The sequence below is a fragment of the Cajanus cajan genome, chromosome 4 (assembly GCF_000230855.2).
Source record: "Cajanus cajan strain Asha chromosome 4, NIPB_CcT2T_4, whole genome shotgun sequence".
In the NCBI taxonomy this organism is placed as follows: domain Eukaryota; kingdom Viridiplantae; phylum Streptophyta; class Magnoliopsida; order Fabales; family Fabaceae; genus Cajanus; species Cajanus cajan.
Genome location: NC_138520.1, coordinates 76,099,322 through 76,119,189, shown reverse-complemented (window position 1 = coordinate 76,119,189; position 19,868 = coordinate 76,099,322). Strand labels below are relative to the sequence as shown.

The 19,868-nt window shown below is 30.0% G+C and overlaps 3 protein-coding genes and 1 pseudogene across 5 annotated transcripts; 3 read left to right on the top strand and 1 right to left on the bottom strand.

Moving 5' to 3' along the window:
* Positions 1-479: 479 nt before the first annotated feature.
* LOC109790305 (protein DOWNY MILDEW RESISTANCE 6) lies at positions 480-4,108 on the bottom strand. The gene is made up of 4 exons (XM_020349432.3): positions 3,869-4,108; positions 2,715-2,956; positions 1,674-1,995; positions 480-1,048 (listed from the first exon to the last, which is right to left on the bottom strand). The coding sequence occupies exons 1-4, from the start codon at positions 4,067-4,069 to the stop codon at positions 812-814; spliced, it is 1,002 nt and encodes a 333-aa protein (XP_020205021.2). The 5' UTR covers positions 4,070-4,108; the 3' UTR covers positions 480-811.
* A 5,239-nt stretch (positions 4,109-9,347) lies between these two features.
* On the top strand, positions 9,348-11,147 carry LOC109813280 (receptor-like protein kinase FERONIA). Its single transcript, XM_020377449.3, has 2 exons — positions 9,348-10,157; positions 10,247-11,147. Exons 1-2 carry the CDS (start codon positions 9,560-9,562, stop codon positions 10,678-10,680), a joined length of 1,032 nt encoding a protein of 343 aa, XP_020233038.2. The 5' UTR covers positions 9,348-9,559; the 3' UTR covers positions 10,681-11,147.
* Positions 11,148-14,340: 3,193 nt separating this feature from the next.
* Positions 14,341-19,656, top strand: LOC109813261 (receptor-like protein kinase ANXUR2). Of its 3 annotated transcripts, none has more exons than XR_014433412.1 (5): positions 14,342-15,109; positions 15,195-15,630; positions 15,864-15,942; positions 16,034-16,586; positions 16,705-19,656. XR_014433412.1 is itself a non-coding variant. In XM_083073098.1 (2 exons), the coding sequence occupies exons 1-2, from the start codon at positions 14,485-14,487 to the stop codon at positions 15,596-15,598; spliced, it is 1,029 nt and encodes a 342-aa protein (XP_082929224.1). In that variant the 5' UTR covers positions 14,341-14,484; the 3' UTR covers positions 15,599-15,779. The 3 variants fall into 3 exon arrangements, 1 of the variants encoding a protein (XP_082929224.1); XR_014433411.1 differs by having other exon boundaries at positions 16,022-16,586; XM_083073098.1 differs by lacking the exons at positions 15,864-15,942; positions 16,034-16,586; positions 16,705-19,656 and having other exon boundaries at positions 14,341-15,109; positions 15,195-15,779.
* Positions 15,938-16,530, top strand: LOC145957539 (receptor-like protein kinase FERONIA; annotated as a pseudogene).
* Positions 19,657-19,868: the final 212 nt, after the last annotated feature.

Genomic DNA, 19,868 nt, shown 5'->3' with positions numbered 1-19,868 from the left:
GTCACCCTACTTGTGTCTCTCTTATAGGATTCTGTAACCACCAATATGAGGACACTGTTGTGGAAGAATACATGTTCAATGGATCTATATATGAACTGCAACAAACCAGTAATGTTAGAAATTCCCTTAATTCAATCTATACTGGAAAAGGGTGGTTAGTGTTGTGTAAAAACGGTCATAGTAAGTTTAGTTCAGATACTTTTAGCTTTTGTTATGATCTCTGTTTGTAGCATTTTAATTTCATACGAAGCTTTCGCTGCAATAATCTTGTATTCGTATAAACTTAAAAGTTGTGCAAGAAATAGTCCTGAATCACGTAATTTTTACATGAAATATAACAATAATTTTTTGTTAACACAATTTAATTCTCTTCATGTGTTGGTTTCACTATGCCCGGAAGTTATGAAACACGGTAGAATAAATATAGGACAAAAATTTAAACTCAGAGACATCCAGAAAATCATATCACACCTGAGAAAGATTCATCATAGCAATTTGGCCACTAACCCTTGGCCTTCATAAAGTATAATATATGATGGTAAATATTAACATTCTTCCCCTCAATAGATCTTTGATACCAGTATATATAAGAACAGAAAGGCTAAATTCAAAAACTATTAAAATCCTAACAAATGGATAAATATAAAAAGAGAGATAAAAAAAGAAAACTGAAAAGATTTAAAAAAAAAAACACATAAAGATAATTGTCACCCGCTTACATCAAATCACCAAGTTATTCAAAGTTTGGATACTGCAAGGAAAACCGATACCATTTGGCAGGTAGATTTCAATTTTATAGTCTCTTGAAAGATTATATGCGCAATTCAGGTTCAAAGTAAGGACCCTTGCTCAAAAAGTTTCCCAGCAATTCTCCAAATGTCATGGATCGGTATATGGGTGCTGAAGAAGTTGCATTCAGCAGAGGCTTGGCAGGTTCTATAAGGGTCTCTTTTGTCGGGTTAATGAAATAGGCAATAGTGTGCCTCGAACTGTTTGAATTTGTGACAACACGGTGTTCAGCACCAATGAGCTTTCCATTGCTAATGATCTACATCAGTCAAAGAACAAAACTCCAATGTTCAGATTCATATACAAGGTAAACACACCTGAACTGAGAAAAAAAAAAAAAACAATAGGAAAATCTACACTGTAGTACATGCTAAAAGACTATGAGAAAATAGGTCTGTACTAACTAATAGTAAAATGTCATCTTATTATAAACTATGTCCGGTAAATATGTTGACTTATGTTACCTTAAAAGTCATAGTACAGTGATTTTTTATTACTTGCTAACGGTGTATAGTCATTAAAGTAAAATAGATTGTGTTTATAACAAATGTATAACTCCAAAAGATAAATGATATACATAAAAAAAAAAAAAAAAAGTTGTTTGGACTAGCTATATTAGTCTTGTGGTGTCCGTGTAAAGCAATTTTAATTAATAAAAAATCATTGTTGGTGTGAATTTTTAGACAGTCATTATAAAAGTCAACAAATTTTTCATGTATAAAAGTACGTGATTGGTTGACAATGTATCACATTATTAAATCCAATGCATCTTCTTGTGACTTAGGGAGTTCAATAATTTCTATAATTACTTGATAGTAGAGATCAAACACTAGAATTGGTAAATCATGAGCTAGAGGGAAAAATATATTAATATATTCTTATACCTGGAGCATAAAGCCCATGTTAACTACAAAGGCATTGGGAATTGGCTCAACAGGAATCCATGCCCCATCTTTGAAAACTTGAAGTGCAGAGATCTCTGCTTGTTGAAGAAGAATGGTAAGAAGGTTGGGATCTTTGTGCCTGGATGTTCCCAATGTCAAACTTGGTTCAGGGCAAGGAGGGTAGTGATGAGATAGCATTACTGGGTTTGCAGTTAAGTTTCCATGGAAATATTCTGGGCCCAGTCCAAGCCCTTCAGAAATCAGATCCAAAATTTTGAGTCCCAGTGTTCTTAGTTCCTGGGTGTATTTCCCAATAATCTCCCTGAAAATTGCAAAAAGAAAATGATAATTAAACAATTAATTGTAGGACAGGGATAATGGGAACAATTAATTTTGTTGAATGAAACATGTGTGATTTATTTTACTTTTAAACATAAACAAAGAAGTTTTAACCTTCCCAAACTTTTGGGCCTGATATCTCGGCCCAAGATAGATTATAGGCATGAAAAGACTAGACATGTATTGATTGATAAGTATACACACCGTTAGAGTATGAAATAAAAAAATTTCTAAATTTTGGAATTGTTAAGAAAAGAAAATGAAAACTGTCCCTCTTTTCTCATATCTTCTAAAGGATTAGATTAATAAAGGCTCATAAATGATTATTGATTGGAAAATCGATGATTAAATATTGTGATAAAATTATAAATACGTGTATAATAAAATTTAAAGTTAAATATAATTTTAACTTTTAATTTTTTTATTAACAAAAAACAGTTTATAATTTAAGTCTTTTAAAATAAGATAAAATAAAAATAAGAATAATCGTTAATCTAAAGTGAAATGAATTTATCAGATATTTTAATTCAAGTCAATAATTAAAGAAGTAGTTTCCTTATTTTACAAATTATCTCATTCTAAATATTTGTGGTCTATAAATTCAATTTTTTTTTCTTCCTTTAATGATGTGAAACTTTATTGCATCTTATCACACATTACATATTAAAATGAAAGAAAATAGTAGAAAATAGAAGAATTTACCTATATCCCTGAGGCTTCTCAGGCCAAAATTGAAGGAATTCTCCATAACAGGGGTGTTGTAATGAGTCTTTCCAATAGAGAGTCTCTTGAACATTCCTGCCACTGCTTGTATAGAGCTTGCAACTTCCATTTGGGTCTTTTGAGCTTTCCCTTATCTTTTCATCGGGAGGCATGCCATGGAACTCTTTGAACATCCCCAATGCACCATCCATTACCTCCTTAGCAACTCCATGATTGATAACCTAAATATCAGAAACAAATATTTCACCTTCATAATTGAACATGCATGCTTACTCTAAGCTATGGTAAAAGGATGGCTCTTCCAACCCATGTCACAAAAAGTGGGATGTGTTTCAAATTTAATAAACTCTTATATATTAAATAAGAATATATATATATATATATATATATATATATATATATATATATATATATATATATATTTTTGTGTAAAAGTAATTTTAAACACTATTATTCAACAAGAACGTATTTAATAATTTTTATAACTTTTTATTTATCATATTTATTTAAGAATTTATTTTAATATTATTTTTTATAAGAAAAAATAATCTTGTATCATAATATAAATTATTTATCTTAAATTTAAAATAATATTCACATATTTAAAAAAATTATTTACATAGATTTTAAATATTATTTATATATTTAAATATAATATTTATTTGTATATATAATTTATTATAAAATTTAGTTATATATAATAAATATTTTTTCTATGAAATCCACATGTTAAAAAACTAGTTTGTGAATAAAAATAAATTAAATTTAACATCATTTCTGTCAAATTCTATCGGATTAGAGGAAATTTGCAAGAAATTTGTTTCATATTTAAAAAAATTTAAATAAATCATATATTAAGTTATCAAATATATTTTAATTCAAATAATGCATAAAAAAATTAAAGAAAACTTAAAAAATATATGCAAAAAAATTAAAATAATGAAATCATATATTTCCTTTGTTTTTATTTATAATTTTAATATATATATATATATATATATATATATATATAGAATAAATTTATTTTATCAACTAAATTAATTATTTTTTATAATTTGATGGATTAAGTAATTAGGTATTTTATGAAGCAAGGCAAAGTGGAAAACTGAAACAACATTGAAAAAATATTGCACCTGGAAAAATCCAAACTCCTCAGAGGATTTGATAATGTTCCTTACGATATCATCATGATATTGTCCTTGAAGATCAATCACCGGAATGTTCAGTCCGGTGGCCAGAACAGCGTTGCCGGGTCTTCTGTCTGGTGGTTGCACGTAAGATGATGGCACTGTAGATTCAAGATTGTACCAGCTAGACAAAAGCTTGCTCTCCATCTTCACTAGTATAATGTAACACTGGGGAAATAATACATGTGTAAAATCTTATAATGTTCATCGTATTTATATTGTTGTAATACAAATGCAATGATAATATTAACGTGTGTACAATGGTAAGTACATTCATAATTCAATGGTGACTATGTATCTTCTCCATATGCAAATATGGAATTCATTCTCTCACTTACTTCCTCTAGCTACTTTATGATTTATATTTAGAAAGTTTATTAATCAAATTTGTTTAATACATTTATATTATTTATATAACATATTTTTGTAATATATCTTTATTAATTTCAAGATTTTGTTCTTAAATAATTTACTTTAAGAATATAAATTTTTATTTTATGTCTAATAACTAACAAGGAATATGTTTTGAAATTTTCTTTACGAATACCATTTCTTCAAATGTTTTGTTTGATTTCAAATATATTAAGAATTTGATTTTAACGAAGATAGAGAGTAACAATATGTTCTATTTCTTTATATAAAAAGGACAGAAATATGACTTTATGAATTATTTAGATAAACTCCATAAACACTTGTAGAAAAATAAAAATAATAACTAATACAAATGATAATAATTCTATGACCGGTGGAAGTTCTTAAAATTTGGATAAAATAATTAATATTAATTTTCTTTTCTTAATTTCTATATGGTGTTGACACTTTTTAATGAGTTCTTGACAATTTTTTTTTTTTTTTTTTTTGCAAAACCCTCCTCCATGAGAACAACAACAATATTCAAAGTCATGGAAGAGATTTGTTCGTTTTTTAAAGCTAAATCTTAACTTCTATAACTTTTTTTTTTCAAAAAAATTATTTTTATTGTCAAAATTATTCTTAATGAAGTGAAAAGAGAGAGAGAGAATTAATTTTAATAATTGTAAAATAATCTATAATGACTCTTAATATATTTTAAGTTTAATAATTATTACATTAGACATTTTTTCATTAAAAGTCATTCTTTAAATACACAAATCATTATTAAATTAAAATAATCTAATAATATAAGCATTTGTGAATTGAATGTAAAAATTATTATGAATTAAATTATATATAAAAAAATTGAAATAAAAAATTAATATTTGTGAACGCTGATATCATTTGAAAATGAGTTTTCATATTTTGATATTGTTTTCGTAATTATGAACACAACGTTAATTAATTTGTTGCGAGAAAAATGTTGCAGGTGATTCATAATAATATTGTGCATTAATATATTTTTATTTATATCTTATTTTATTTGAGAAACATATGGTTAGAAATTAATATATAACTATCTTTTTTTATTAAGTTCAAAGAATATTAATAATGTTTTTAAGAAACATATTTTACATAACTATCTTTTTTTATTATGTTCAAAGAATAATGTTTTTAAGAAACATATTAACACGTACTAGTTGTAGAAATTAATAGAAGGTAAGAGATAAAATGAGAACAAATAAATTTACTTTCCAGGAAGAAGCAGATATGTCAAACATCAATGGTGAATATAACTTACATTCCACCAGTACTGATACAAGGAACGGGAAGATATCTAGAAACCGATAGTTATGGTAGCTTAGAAGAAAGTGAGTCAGTGACTTAATTAGAAGACATGTTTCGTACGTAATTTGATGAGCTCAAATAAAGGGTTTTAGCTTTTTGATTGTATCTGAAACTGTCATATTGCAATTTTCTTAAACTAGTATATAAATTTGAAAGTAGTAAAGGTTCCTGCTTCAGTCTACTTGTGTCTAATCTCGACTCCATAACTCTACAAGAAACTGATATAGAACTACACAAGACAACTCTATACAAAAGAGCCATTTATCATCTTCAAATTTCTCTGTCCAATCTTAGAAAAATATCTGACAACATATATAGATGAGGACAGATCAATAGATAGAGGAAGCTTTGTCACATAAAACAAAGTCATCTCACACTTAACTTTTAATGGAACCACTACACATGAGCAACATATAAACATTGTATAAATTTGAAAGGAATGCAAGAAATCCAGCAATGATTTGTTGTTTTAGCTTTAATTGCATTCGATTTGTACGACTATATATGTACGTTTGATTGGTCAAACTACATGCTTGTAAAAACTTCATTCATTGCTTTGCTATTTATACTGCAGCATCTCCGGTAGTTGTATTATATTTTATGGTCTGAGTCTATGTGCTCGGGAATTTTTCGTTAACACAGTCTGATTCTTTTCCTGCGCTAGTTTCACTATGTCTGGAGGTCATGAAACACAATGTGGATTAAATATAAGACAAAAAAATTTAAAATCGGCAAAATCCTCATCTTAAGGGAAGGATTCACCATAACAGTTTGGCGACAAACCCTTTGCCTTTATAAAGTAAAATAATACAACAAAAATCACTCAATTTTTTTAATATAATATTTTTTAAGCTTAATGTTTATATATTTATAGTATAAATGTTAAATGATTCACTACTAGAAAAATGTGATTTTCCTTGTGAATTTTTTTATAAAAAGATATTCGCAGATTTTTTTTTTTGCGAATTTTCTTACAATAATAATTTCACAAATTTTTTTTGTAAATTTATTAATAATTTACAGAAATTTTTATGAAAAATAATTTATAATTTTTTTTCTAAATTTTGCTACAATTTTAATGATTATAGAAAAAAATTTCATGGTAAAATTTGCAAAAAAGGTTATAAGAATTTTATCTTGTGTTTTTGCGAATTTTCTTGTAAAAATAAATTCACAAGTAATATTTACTAAATGGTAGAAAAATTTTGCAAGTAACTTTTTTTGCAGATTTTCCTGTCAATTTTAATCCACAGGAAAAATAAAAAATATATATACATAAATTTATAAGTTTAAGAATTAAAAGATTTTTCTCAAGTCTCACATCAATTAGAAATAAAATAATTAAAAAGTATATAAGTTGGGGGCAACACGCACCTTACAAACTAATTTTGTATGATTGAGTGTTAGACCTATAATTTACAATTTAAAAGTTTAAAAGGTTATTTATCATATGTTAAAGGTGTAGAAGCAAATTTCTTAAGGAAAGTTTCCTGACTCGCATGTAATAAGAGAAATTCTAGTAGCGATTACAATTACAAATATAGTATATAAAGTAATATTTATATATAAAAGAAAAAGATAACAAATTTATTATATACGATTAATTTTTGATTAGATAACAATATATAAAAGAAATAAACTAAACATAAATTATTTTCTCCTAATTTTTCAAAATAATTTCGTGCTAACAGCTTGACATCTAATTAATTATATTTATAAATTATTAAAGTTAATCTAATAGTTAAACTTTAAAATTAGCATGTCTAAATCTGTACGTTGTTATCATCATATAAAGTAGTTGATGATACCTATTAATTAATAATATAAAGGAAGAGTTCTGTAACAATTTTTTCCGCCAAAACTCTCACAAAACCTTTTCTATATAAAATATTATTTATAAAAATAAAATAAAATAAATACAAAACATATTATGTGAAAAAAATATATCAAAATTAAAGAAAAAAATAGTAAATAAATTACTACTAAATATAAATTAAAAAATGTATAAAAAATCAAAATGAAAGGAAAAGAATCGATATATATCAAAATAAATTAACATAATTGAATTAAAATATTTTAATAATTTATAATAATTATTTATTTCTAAAATAGTATAAAATAAACTACTACTAAATATAAATAAAAAGATAAATGTATAAAATAAAATAAAATGGAAGAAAAAACATGATATATACTAATAAATATAAAAAAAAATTAGTGTATAAGAAAATCAAAATTTTAAATAAGAATATGTTAAATTAATAATTAAAAAATCCTAAAACCCTAAACCTTAAACTCTAAATTCTAAAAACCTAAACCCTAAAATCATAAGTCCTAAACCCTCAGTAAGTTGTTGTAATAATAAATATATTTCAATAACATCATAACAATATATCACAATAAGTAAAAAAATATTTATGTGTAATCAATTATATTTGTTTTCAATGGGATAAAAAGAATAACAAATTTTTGTTTTCAATTATATGCATAATCATTTGAAATATTTAAAAGGGTTACTAATAATAAATATTTTTTCGTAATTAATTATCATTTTAATGATAAAATAAGAATATGCTACTAAATATTATTGTAAAAACACCCTAAAAACTTTTTTATATAAAAATATTAGTTATATAAATAAAATAGAAAAATAAAAAATATATTATGTGAAAATATATGTCAAAATTAAAGCAAAAAATTAATATATATATATATATATATATTAATGAAAATAATTGGATTAAAATATTTTAATAATTACTAATAATTAATATATTTCCACAATAATATAAATTGTACTTATTTTTTTTTATAACCTCATTTATTATGAATATAGACAATTTTAAAATAATAATATAATGTATTTACTGTTATGACATTATTACATGTATGATAAGACTACCTATTTTTTATAACATCAAAATCGTTATGAATATAAACAATTTTATACTTGTCATTCATACATTTCATATACAATAATAATTTGATGTATTTATTGGTATGTGATTATTATTAAATACTAAATGTAATAAAACTATTACATACTAAATTGTACTTATTTTTTTATAACCTCATATTTATTATGAATATAGATAATTTCAAGATGATAATTTAATGTATTTAGTGCTACGACATTATTACATACATGATAAGACTACTTATGTTTATATAACATCAGATTTATTTAGTTATTAATAAAAAAAATGAAAATTCAAATAAATGCTATAATGTTGTTTTAAAAAAATCAATAATGTATAACAAGTTAGTGTATATTTCATTTTTAATATTATTTTTAACTTATTCTTAATATTATTATACTTTATATCTATTATTATTATTATTATCAATTTTTATTTATATAATCAATTAAATATCATTTTACTCAACTAATAAAAATAAAAAGTCTAGTTTATGAATAACAAAAGTAAAGATAGTGAAGCATCATTAATTATTGATAATGGAAGGAATACAGTGAGAAGTTATAGTAATTTGAGCATTTATTTTTTATTTTGAATTTTTGACTTAAGACGAATGTACAAAAGGATGGGAAAGCTGCAACCAATCGCGTAAATGAAACAATTTATCAAGATTGGATTGCAGACCAAACAAACTTAAAAAAAAAGTTATTTAAGCTAATAAAAAATGACGATATTTATGAATAAAGAAAGGTAAAGAATCCCTGACCTTATCTTTAGTGATGTCGTGAAACTAATTATTTTGTGGAACAAAAGTTAGCATTGTTAATTATTGAAAAGCGAAGGAAGATACCGAGAAGTTATACTCATTGACCATTTGATATTGATTTTGATGAATGGCGAATGGATGAAAGGGTCAGGAAGCTGCAACCAACGCTTAAATGAAACAATAACAAGACAAGCTTAGTCAAGATTGGATTGCAGAGCAAAGGTCAGGTTTGTTTGTGGTGTCACAATAATTATGTTCGTGAAATGTTTTGGCGACAGAAATTCATCGTATCCAACAGTAATCGAAGAGTTGTGTTGTAAATTTTCTCTGGCTGATCTTAAGAAAGCAACCAACAACTTTGATCAAAGCAGACTAATTGGAGAAGGATTCGATGGTAGTAAAGTATATAAAGGTTATCTCCAACATAATCACTATGCCGTCGCAGTGAAGCGATTTAATGTGAAAAGCACTCGTGGATGGGAACAACCGTTCAAGAATGAAATAGAGTTGCACTGCCAGCTTCGTCACCCTAATATCATCTCTCTTATAGGATTCTGCAACCACAAAGATGAGATGATTATTGTGTATGAATACATGTCCAATAGATCTCTAGATCGACACCTACAAGCACTCTCATGGAAGAAAAGGGTAGAGATCTGCATTGGAGCAGCGCGTGGACTACACTACCTTCATGCCGGATTAAAGCGCACTATCATTCACCTTGATATCAAACCTGTCAGCATTCTTTTGGATCACAACATGCACCCAAAACTCACCTATTTAGGCTATAGCGTAAAGGGAGCAGATTTTAAGTCAAAACCTAAACCAATTCATTTAGACAATATTAAAGGTAATATTTTTATTGAATTTTATGAGCTTACTATTTACAAAGAATTTTCATTTTCATCACTTAAATTAAGCTAATACTTTCACTAATAGGTACTTTGGGGTACATAGCACCGGAGTATTACAAGGACAGTACCGTGACAGATAGATGTGATGTTTTCTCATTTGGTGTGGTTCTACTAGAAGTTGTTTGGGGAAGAAGATTTTTCGACATGATAAAAAGGGGATATTTTCTGGAGAAGCCCGTTGAGGAGGATATTGATCCGAACATAAAAGGAAAGATTGCACCAGAGTGTTGGCAAGTCTTTATAGATGTCACCCTAAGATGCTTGAATGAAGCAGATGAGAGACCGTCAATGGGTGAAGTAGAGGTGGAACTTGAGCATGCTCTGTCTTTGCAGGAACAAGCAGATATCACAAACACCGATGGTGTTTATACCTTACATTCCACCACCATTATTCCCAGGGCAGACAGACCGGGATGGAACTCTCACATACATTATATGCAGCGACGCTTGTTACAATAGCAACCGTAGATAGTTCCTGGTGGAGAACTAACATGTTGAAAACAGCAGGCTGATAAGAATGGAAAATGAGTTTCAAAAAAGATATATTTCTGGAAACAATTTGATCAGTGAGTAAGTTGTATAAGCAACCAAACAATTTGAGGTGCAATAAGGTAGGAAGTTGTTTATGCAGACTTTCATATGGTAATTTATTATGCAGTAAAGGAGTTGGAATGCATTTAATGAATAATGATATGTATGGAGTGTGTGAATGTGTGATGGTATAAGACCAAAGTTTGTGTGGTAGTTGTGCTCGGAGAATCAATGATCTTGCAACGTTAGTTATATGTTGATGCTTCCTCTCAATAATGCCATTTTGTTGACGAGATTCAACTCATGATGTTTGGTGCGAAATGACTTTGGTGAGATAAAAGTCATGCATCATAATTGAAATAAGGCAATCTTTGAATATGCAACATTTTTTTAGAGATACTTCTTGGTTTCTGATTTGTTTTGCATTAAAACAGTCCAAGTGAATCGGGAAGTCATCTACCATAGTTAAAAAAAATTGTAACCATGAATAAAAGGAATTGAATAAGGCCTCCATATATCAACATTCACGAATTCAAAAGATTGCATGGAATATGTAGAACTATGACAATATAAGGTAACCTTTTTCTGTTTTGACAATTGGCTAGTGTCACAAGGTGGCATCTTCTTTTTTAATAGCTAAGGCATTGCAATTGACTTTGATGTCATGTTGGTCAGCGGTTTGCTTTGCCTCCATTGAATGTTGGATTGCCACTAGCAGTTCTCCAATTGGTTTAGCTAAACCAATCATCTTGAAATCGGGTATCTGCTTAATGAAACACAAATAAGGATGAATTTCAAGAAAACAATTAAGAGTGGCCGTGAGTTTGGTAATAGAAATGAGATTGCCCTTAAATTCGGGTGCATGTAGAACATTAGACAAGGTTATGAAAATTTTAATTTGGACAGTACCAGTATATGTAGTAATGACTAAGGGACTTAAGGGACATAAAGTGAGTTTTATTGAAACGAATTTTGAGAATAACTTGTCCCCAGGTTAACTTCAAGTGTTGTATTGTTCTCAACACAGACTGTATTTGCACTCCCTTGATTTCTTAGCTTGTAACAGTATAAGGCGTGTGATTTGGGTTGGGGCAACATCCATATCTGGATACCCAAATTAAACTGCCTTTCTTGTTACATAACAACAGAAAAAGCCTTTCAAAAATGGATCAGTTAACATAATCTGATATCTCACATTGGTAAATTGCTTATTAAAGCCTCTCAAAAATCTAATCACCAAATCTTGCTCTTGGTAATCTTGTGCAAGTTTGCGGGCACCGCAGTAACAAGGCTTTGAACACTTGCAAACAGGACTCGGTCTAAAATTCTCGAATTCATCCAAAAGAATTTTTAATTGAGTGAAATAATCTGTGACTGACAAGCGAAACCTGGTATGTGATAAACTAATGCTTCTTATTTTAATTCAATCTTTTGTTTTCTTGGTGCTCAGTTGTTTATGAGTCATCTAACCCTTTAGTTGATTGGAGATATTACAAAAGTTCAAAAAGCTAGAAAAAAAATCTGGTTTGATGTCACAGTCAAAATTAAGTATGATAGTGCTCAAATCATTTCTAACATTTATTACTCGACTTTTTGTGGATTGAATTTTTGACTTTTTAAGTATTGGAGAGTTTGTATTTCACACAATCCAATCCCTCACTAAGTTGATTTAACATTCTCACTACATAACATGAGGTGATTCCATTATTATCTTTCATCTCTCAAAACTCAACCCTTATACTGTTAATTTTGTCTTTTACTGTGTTTTCTTTTTTTAATTTAATATTAATTTATAATATATTTAATGAGGTGTCGGTTTATTAGATGTGTCGAACAACTCGTATTTAAGGCAGTGTCTACGGAAATCTTACTTTTCTTCTACTTTATGTGGTGAGGAACCAATTACAGTTTATCTCCTTACATTTGTGAAATAGCTCTAAATCTTGGTTAAGTCTGCACCATTTTAAAGGGAGTGCTGCCGCATCCAAAATCACAAGATGGTTGCATCCGCTTCAAGCAATTCCAAAAGGATGCATGATGGCACTTTTGAGCCCTTATAAAAAAGTCATAATATATAGTAACACAATAGCAGCTTACACATACGTATCATAGTCCTTTTAAAAATGAAAACTGAAGCATCATTAATTATGTTTGAGATAAGCTTATTAATTATCAGAAATTGTTATGTGCGCAGGTTTGGCACCTTTCCAGGAAAAATAACAAGAAATAAAGAAAAGGAAAATTTGTAACGGCCATCTTCATGAAATACTTGTATAAATAAGTTTAAAAACTCAACAAGATAGTGAGAACAATTGTAAAAACTTTATTCATTCTTTCTTTAAAATCTTTATACTTAATTTGATTGTATCATGTCTTGAAAATAAGAAGAAGCAATAAGTGATTTCTGGACTTAACTTTGTGTAATTGCTTGAAGTTTAAAGAAGTTGTGTTGTGAAGAATACTTGGTTGTTAAAGTTTAAAGAGATTTGTTGTTCAAAAATACTCGAGTAGTTACTTGAAGAGGTAACTCAAATAATACTTAAGTTAAGTTAGAAGTGGCTTGTGAAAGAATATTTGTATCACTTAATCAAGAATTAAACATAATCTTGGTGATTGAGACTAACGAGCAGTATAAAAATTCTATGTTCTTTATTCTTAACTATTTGTCTGTACTCACGCTACTACTTCACTATTTTAAAAAATGTTAAATTTTTTATAAACATTATTTAATCCCTTCCCTTCCGGTATTTTTCTTTCTTCCACAATAATTTGTATATTTTAAAATATCTATTTATTCAAAATTTAAATATAATTATATTTCAAACATAATATTTATTGATATGCATAATTTGTTTTAAATTTTAGTTATATAGAATAAACATTTAACTTATACATTATATAAACTAAAATATTAGTTCTAATAATATTAATAATTTAATTTTTTGTACTATAAATTTACCTAATTAATTATATTATTAATAGTATAATATATGTATTAAACTTTTTATTATATTATATTATTTAGATAAATAGGTTGACATATATGATCTAACATGTATTTTTTTTTAATAAGTTTGAACTTAAGCCTTTTTAAATATTAAAATATTTTTTTTAATTTTAAATATTTTTTTTTATTATATAAGTTAGGTCAAATTAAACTTTAAATAAATTAAATATAAATTCTTGTTTAAGATAAAACTTATTTTCATTTCTTATATTTTTATTCTTATAAGATATTATTTTTGTATCTATCTATTTCTGTCATAAAAATAATATTATTAATAATGATAAAAAAAAAATATACATAAAAGTTATATCATAAGAATTTTTATTTTCTCTCAAAATTCTATTTGATGAATTAAAAAATGAGACATAAAAAAATAATAATTTAATTCTTAAAAATATGAATTTCAAATTTATAATTAATTTTAACAAATAAATTCAATTCAACAGATGAATTTAACTTAGTATTGAATAGAAAGGGATTGAATTAGTCAACAGCATTGAATTAGTCAACAGCATTGAAACTTAAGTTCAATAAATATCTTTGTAGTCTTTCCATTCTTAAAAAAAAAAAATGAATTTCTGTTGATTTTTGTAAAAATTGTAGGCGAACTGAGTTGGGGCAAACCCCAACCGACCCGAACATACCCCACACACCCAATGATCGAGGTGTTGCAGTGGTGAATGCTTTTGGTAAGTGACGGGTAGTTAAGGAAGCAGGTGTCTGTCATGTCACAAATTGGAACTATGTTTCTCAAATGTTTTGGCCACACAAGTTCATCTCAAAGACGGTATCCAACGATAATACAAGAGCTCTGCCATCAATTTTCTTTGTCTGATCTCAGGAAATCAACCAACAATTTTGACGAAGACAGAGTAATTGGACGTGGAGCATTTAGTATAATATATAAAGGTTGCCTCCAACGTCATGACGCTTCTGATTATCTGGTCGCAGTGAAGCGATTTAAAGAGGAAAACAGTGCAGTGTTCAAGACTGAAATAGAGTTGCTCTGCCAGCTTCGTCACCCTAATATTGTCTCTCTTATAGGATTCTGCAACCATGAAAATGACAAGATTATTGTGTATGAGTACATGTCCAACGGATCTCTCTATGAATGCCTAGAGCGTGGGGAACTGACATGGAAGAAAAGGGTACAGATCTTCATTGGAGCAGCGCGTGGACTACACTACCTTCACGCCGGATTAAAGCGCTCCATCTTTCACTGTATTCTCAGTCCCAGTACAATTCTTTTGGATGCCAACATGAAGCCAAAACTCGCAGGTTTCGGCCTTAGCATACAGGGAGCACGGTTTGATTCAAAGCCAAAACAAATTAATGGAGACCATATTATAGGTAACATTTTTTTTATATATAATTATTACTATATCAGCTTACTGGGATGAATTTCTATCAGCTAATACTTTCACTTATATTATAGGCATACTTGGCTACATGCCTTTGGAGTATGTCATTGACGGTACGGTTACAGATAAATGGGATGTTTTCTCATTTGGTATGGCTCTACTGCAAGTTGTGTGTGGAATGCATTATTTAGTGATCTCAATGGAAAGGGAACTTCTGGAGAAGTCGGTTGAGGAGAATATTGATCTGAATATCAAAGGAAAGATTGCACCAGAGTGCTGGCGCGTCTTTGCGGATATCATGGTAAGATGCTTGGATTATGAACCAGCTGAGCGACCAACAATAGGTGAAGTAGAGGTGGAACTTGAGCATGTTCTGTCCTTGCAAGAACAAGCAGATATCACAAACACCCACACTGAATATACCTTATTGTCTAGAACCATTATTCCCCGGGCCTTTGGGATTGAAATGAAACTGTAATCCAACGCAGAAGATGGTGATATTCAAGAAATGTAGGTGATAAATTGATATTAGTTTAGATACTTGTAGCGTTTCTTGTGATCCCTGTTTCTAGCATTTTCATTTTACCATAAGTTGTCATTGTAATAATCTTGGATGCCAACAAGCCAGTAACCAAAATAAAAAAAATTGCAAAAAAAAATTGTTGTAATTAACCGAAGGAAGGTAGTGAGAAATTATACTTAATTTGACCATTTCTTTTTTATTTTGAATTTCTGACTTATAGCGAATGGACGAAAGGATCGGGAAGTTGCAACCAAACGCATAAAAGAAACAATATGTAAAGATTGGATTGCAGAGCAAAGGTGAAGTTTCTTTGTGGTGTTACAATAATAATGTTTGTGAAATGTTTTGGCGACAGAAATTCAAGTGGTACTGGTACAGGGTATCCAACAGTAATCGAAGAGCTGTGCCGTCCATTTTCAGTCTGATCTTAAGAAAGCAACCAACAACTTTGATCAAAACAGACTAATTACAAAAGGAGCATATGCTAAAGTATACAAAGGTTATTTCCGACATAATGATGCTTCTCATTATGAAGTCGCAGTGAAGCGATTTAATGTGGAAAGCACTCGTGAATGGGAAGAAGAGTTGAAGAACGAAATAGGGTTGCTCTGCCAGCTTCCTCACCCTAATATCATCTCTCTTATAGGATTTTGCAACCTCAAAGATGAGAAGATTGGTGTGTTCGAGTACATGTCCAATGGATCTCTAGATCAACACATACAAGCACTGTCATGGAAGAAAAGGCTAGAGATCTGCATTGGAGCAGCGCGTGGACTACACTACCTTCACGCCGGAGCAAAGGTCACCATTTTTCACTGTAACACCAAATCTTAAAACATTGTTTTGGATCACAACATGCACCCAAAACTCACGGATTTCAGCCTTAGCATACAGGGTGCACGTTTTACGTCAAAGCCTAAGCCAATTAAAGTATATACTGCAGGTAATTTTCTTATTTTATGAGTTTATTTACTACAATGGATTTTCATTTTTGTGAGTTAAACTAAACTAATACTTTCACTTATAGATACTAATGGTTACGTAGCTACGGAGTTTTTCAGGGACAATACCGTTACAGATAAATATGATGTTTTCTCATTTGGTGTTGTTCTACTAGAAGTTGTGTGGGGAAAATAGTTTACGACATGGCAATAAGAGGAAATCTTTGGGAGAATCCTCTTGAGATGGATATTGATCCGAATATCAAAGGAAAGATTTCCCTTGCCCCAGAGTGATTGCAAGTCTCTCACGAATAATAGTTTGTTATGCTTTATTTTCTGTTGCGTATTTTATGCTTTCTGTTATTAGCTTTCTTTCTCTCTCCTTGTAATATATATCCACTGCTTTTGTCACTTTTTGCAATAACAGAATGTGCATTGTGCACAGTGTATTTTCTCTTGTCAATCTTACTTCATTTATTGTCATGGTATCAGGGCCTGACAATCATCTTTTTTCCGGTTTCCATCTTCATCCTTCTCCTCTGGTTTTGCCATTTTGCAACCATGAGTGATGAAGTTGATCCCTCACTGAATATTCATAGTTTCTTGTTTTTGCATCCCAATGAAAACCCTACTATGGCACTAGTTTCTCCATCACTTGATTCCACAAATTATCACTCCTGGAGCAGATCCATGCTCACGACTCTCAGTGCTAAAAACAAAGTCGAATTTGTGGATGGTAGTGCTCCACAACCACCTTCCTCTGACCGTATCTATAGTGCTTGGAAACGATGTAATAATATGGTGGTCTCCTGGCTTGTGCACTCTGTTTCTTCCTCAATAAGACAAAGCATTCTTTGGATGGATTTTGCAGAAGAGATTTGGCGTGATCTAAAATCACGTTATTCTCAGGGAGATCTTCTTCGCATTTCTGCTTTACAACTCGAAGCTTCCTCGAACAAGCAAGGTGACTTATCTGTCACCGACTACTTTACTCAGTTAAGGATTATATGGGATGAGCTTGAGAACTTTCGACCAGACCCGATTTGTGTATGCATTGTGAAATGTATATGCAAAGTTTCATCTATTCTCGCTCAATGAAAATTGGAGGATCAAGCCATGCAGTTTCTTAGAGGGCTCAATGATCAATACGCAAATGTTAGATCTCATGTTTTGTTAATGGATCCTTTACCCCCTATTAACAAAATTTTCTCCTATGTTGCAGAACAGGAACGCCAATTTTCTGTTTCTGATTCCTTAGCTGACGTTAAAAATGGATTTGCTAATGCTACCATCATGAACTCTACGTGCAATTTTTGTGGTCGAAATGGTCATACTGAAAGCACATGTTACCGTAAGCATGGCTTCCTTGACAAAAATGGCAAGAGTAGCTCTAATCGTGGGAAAGCTTGCTCCCACTGCGGAAAGAATGGCCATACAGTAGATACATGTTATAAGAAACATGGCTTCCCTCCTGGCCATCGTTTCTCCAATAACAATCTACATCTGCTAAGAGTGCTTTGACCACTGAGGCGACGGCCAATGAGAAAGATCTTTCTGCTTCCACTGAGCACCAAGAGATTCGTTTCACTCCTCAATAATATCAAGCTTTGTTAGCCTTAATTCAACAGCCATCCCAGGCTTCTTCAGCTTCACACTCAGCTCGTATAAATCAAATTGGTTCTATTACTACTTCTTCTGCACACACATCTCAACCTTTAGGTAGTGTTCAGCCTCTTATTTGCACCACACACTCCTTCGATACTACTCCTTGGATCATTGATTCGGGAGCCACTGATCATGTTACTTGCTCACTTCAATTTTTCACCTCTTACAAACTTATTGAGCCTGTTATTGTCAATCTTCCCAATGGTCATAAGGTTACAACAACACACTCTGGCACAGTTTATTTTTCTTCCAATTTTCAGCTCACCGATGTGTTATATATATCTTCATTTGCCTTCAATCTAATCTCTGTTTCTAAGCTAGTTTCAACTACTTCATATCAAATTACCTTCACTAATAATGTTTGCTTCATACAGAATACCAGAACCAAGATGAAGATTGGTTCAGTTGATGTGTGGGGTGGTCTCTATCAGCTTATACCTCATCATTTCAAACCTCATTTTATACATTCTACCATAATTCACCCAAAATGTGATGTAATCCCAATTGATTTGTGGCATTTTTACCTTGGACATTTGTCTAATACTCGTCTTCATAATATGCAACAGTTATAACCATGTTTGACCATAAATAAAGATTTTACTTGCAACATTTGTCATTATGCCAAACAGCGTAAACTTTCATTTTCATCCAGTCATTCTACTGCATCACGTCCTTTTTCTCTTTTACATATGGATATATGGGGACCCTACTCCTGCATATCTTCCATACATGGTCATAAATTCTTTTTTACCATTGTAGATGACAACACTCATTTCACATGGATTTTCTTAATGATTAATAAATCTGAAACCCGTATGCACATTTCTAATTTCATTAATCTAATTGAAAATCAATTTAATACTCGAATTCAAACAATTCAAACAGACAATGGTGCTGAGTTTTTAATGCAGAATTTTTTTAATTCTAAAGGGATTGTTCATCAAACCACTTGCATTGAAACTCCGCAGCAAAATGGAGTCGTTGAGCGCAAACATCAACATTTGTTGAATGTTACTCGTGCTCTTCTTTTTCATTCAAAATTACCCTATTGTTTTTGGAGTTATGCATTATTACATGCCACGTATTTAATTAACCGCATCACTACACCTCTACTTGATAATAAAACTCCTTTTCAAAAACTTTATGGTCAAACTTGTGATATCACTGAATTGAGAGTATTTGGATGCTTATGCTACGTGTCTACTTCCACTGCCAATCGAAAGAAACTAGACCCCAGAGCTCACCCTTGTGTCTTTCTAGGCTTTTCACCTACTACCAAAGGCTACATCACCTATGACCTTCATACTGGAGTCATTACAATTTCACGTAATGTGTCCTTTTATGAAAATCATTTTCCACTGTTGCAATCCACATCATCTGCATCCAATATTCCCGCTATTTCACCCATTTCTTTTGGCCTTCATTCTCCTTCTCATGACTTGATTTCTGTTTTACCCGATCCTCTCCAACACAATGTCACTTCTTCAAATCCTGTCACAACATCACATGATTCCATTCCTTTAGCTCCAGACTCTACTACTGCAAATTCTCTTCAACCAAATTCTTCTCCATTGCGTCGTTCAACTAGACTCCGCAACCCGCCCTCTTACTTGCAAGAT

Excerpts from the sequence above, each read along its gene's own strand:
- LOC109790305 (XM_020349432.3), bottom strand. The coding sequence starts at position 4,069 with ATGGAGAGCAAGCTTTTGTCTAGCTGGTACAATCTTGAATCTACAGTG. Across the intron at positions 1,996-2,714 it reads GAGAAGCCTCAGGGATATAG|GGAGATTATTGGGAAATACA; the intron begins GTAAATTCTTCT and ends TGCAATTTTCAG. Across the intron at positions 1,049-1,673 it reads ACATGGGCTTTATGCTCCAG|ATCATTAGCAATGGAAAGCT; the intron begins GTATAAGAATAT and ends TGACTGATGTAG.
- LOC109813280 (XM_020377449.3), top strand. The coding sequence starts at position 9,560 with ATGTTCGTGAAATGTTTTGGCGACAGAAATTCATCGTATCCAACAGTA. Across the intron at positions 10,158-10,246 it reads TCATTTAGACAATATTAAAG|GTACTTTGGGGTACATAGCA; the intron begins GTAATATTTTTA and ends TTTCACTAATAG.
- LOC109813261 (XM_083073098.1), top strand. The coding sequence starts at position 14,485 with ATGTCACAAATTGGAACTATGTTTCTCAAATGTTTTGGCCACACAAGT. Across the intron at positions 15,110-15,194 it reads TAATGGAGACCATATTATAG|GCATACTTGGCTACATGCCT; the intron begins GTAACATTTTTT and ends CTTATATTATAG.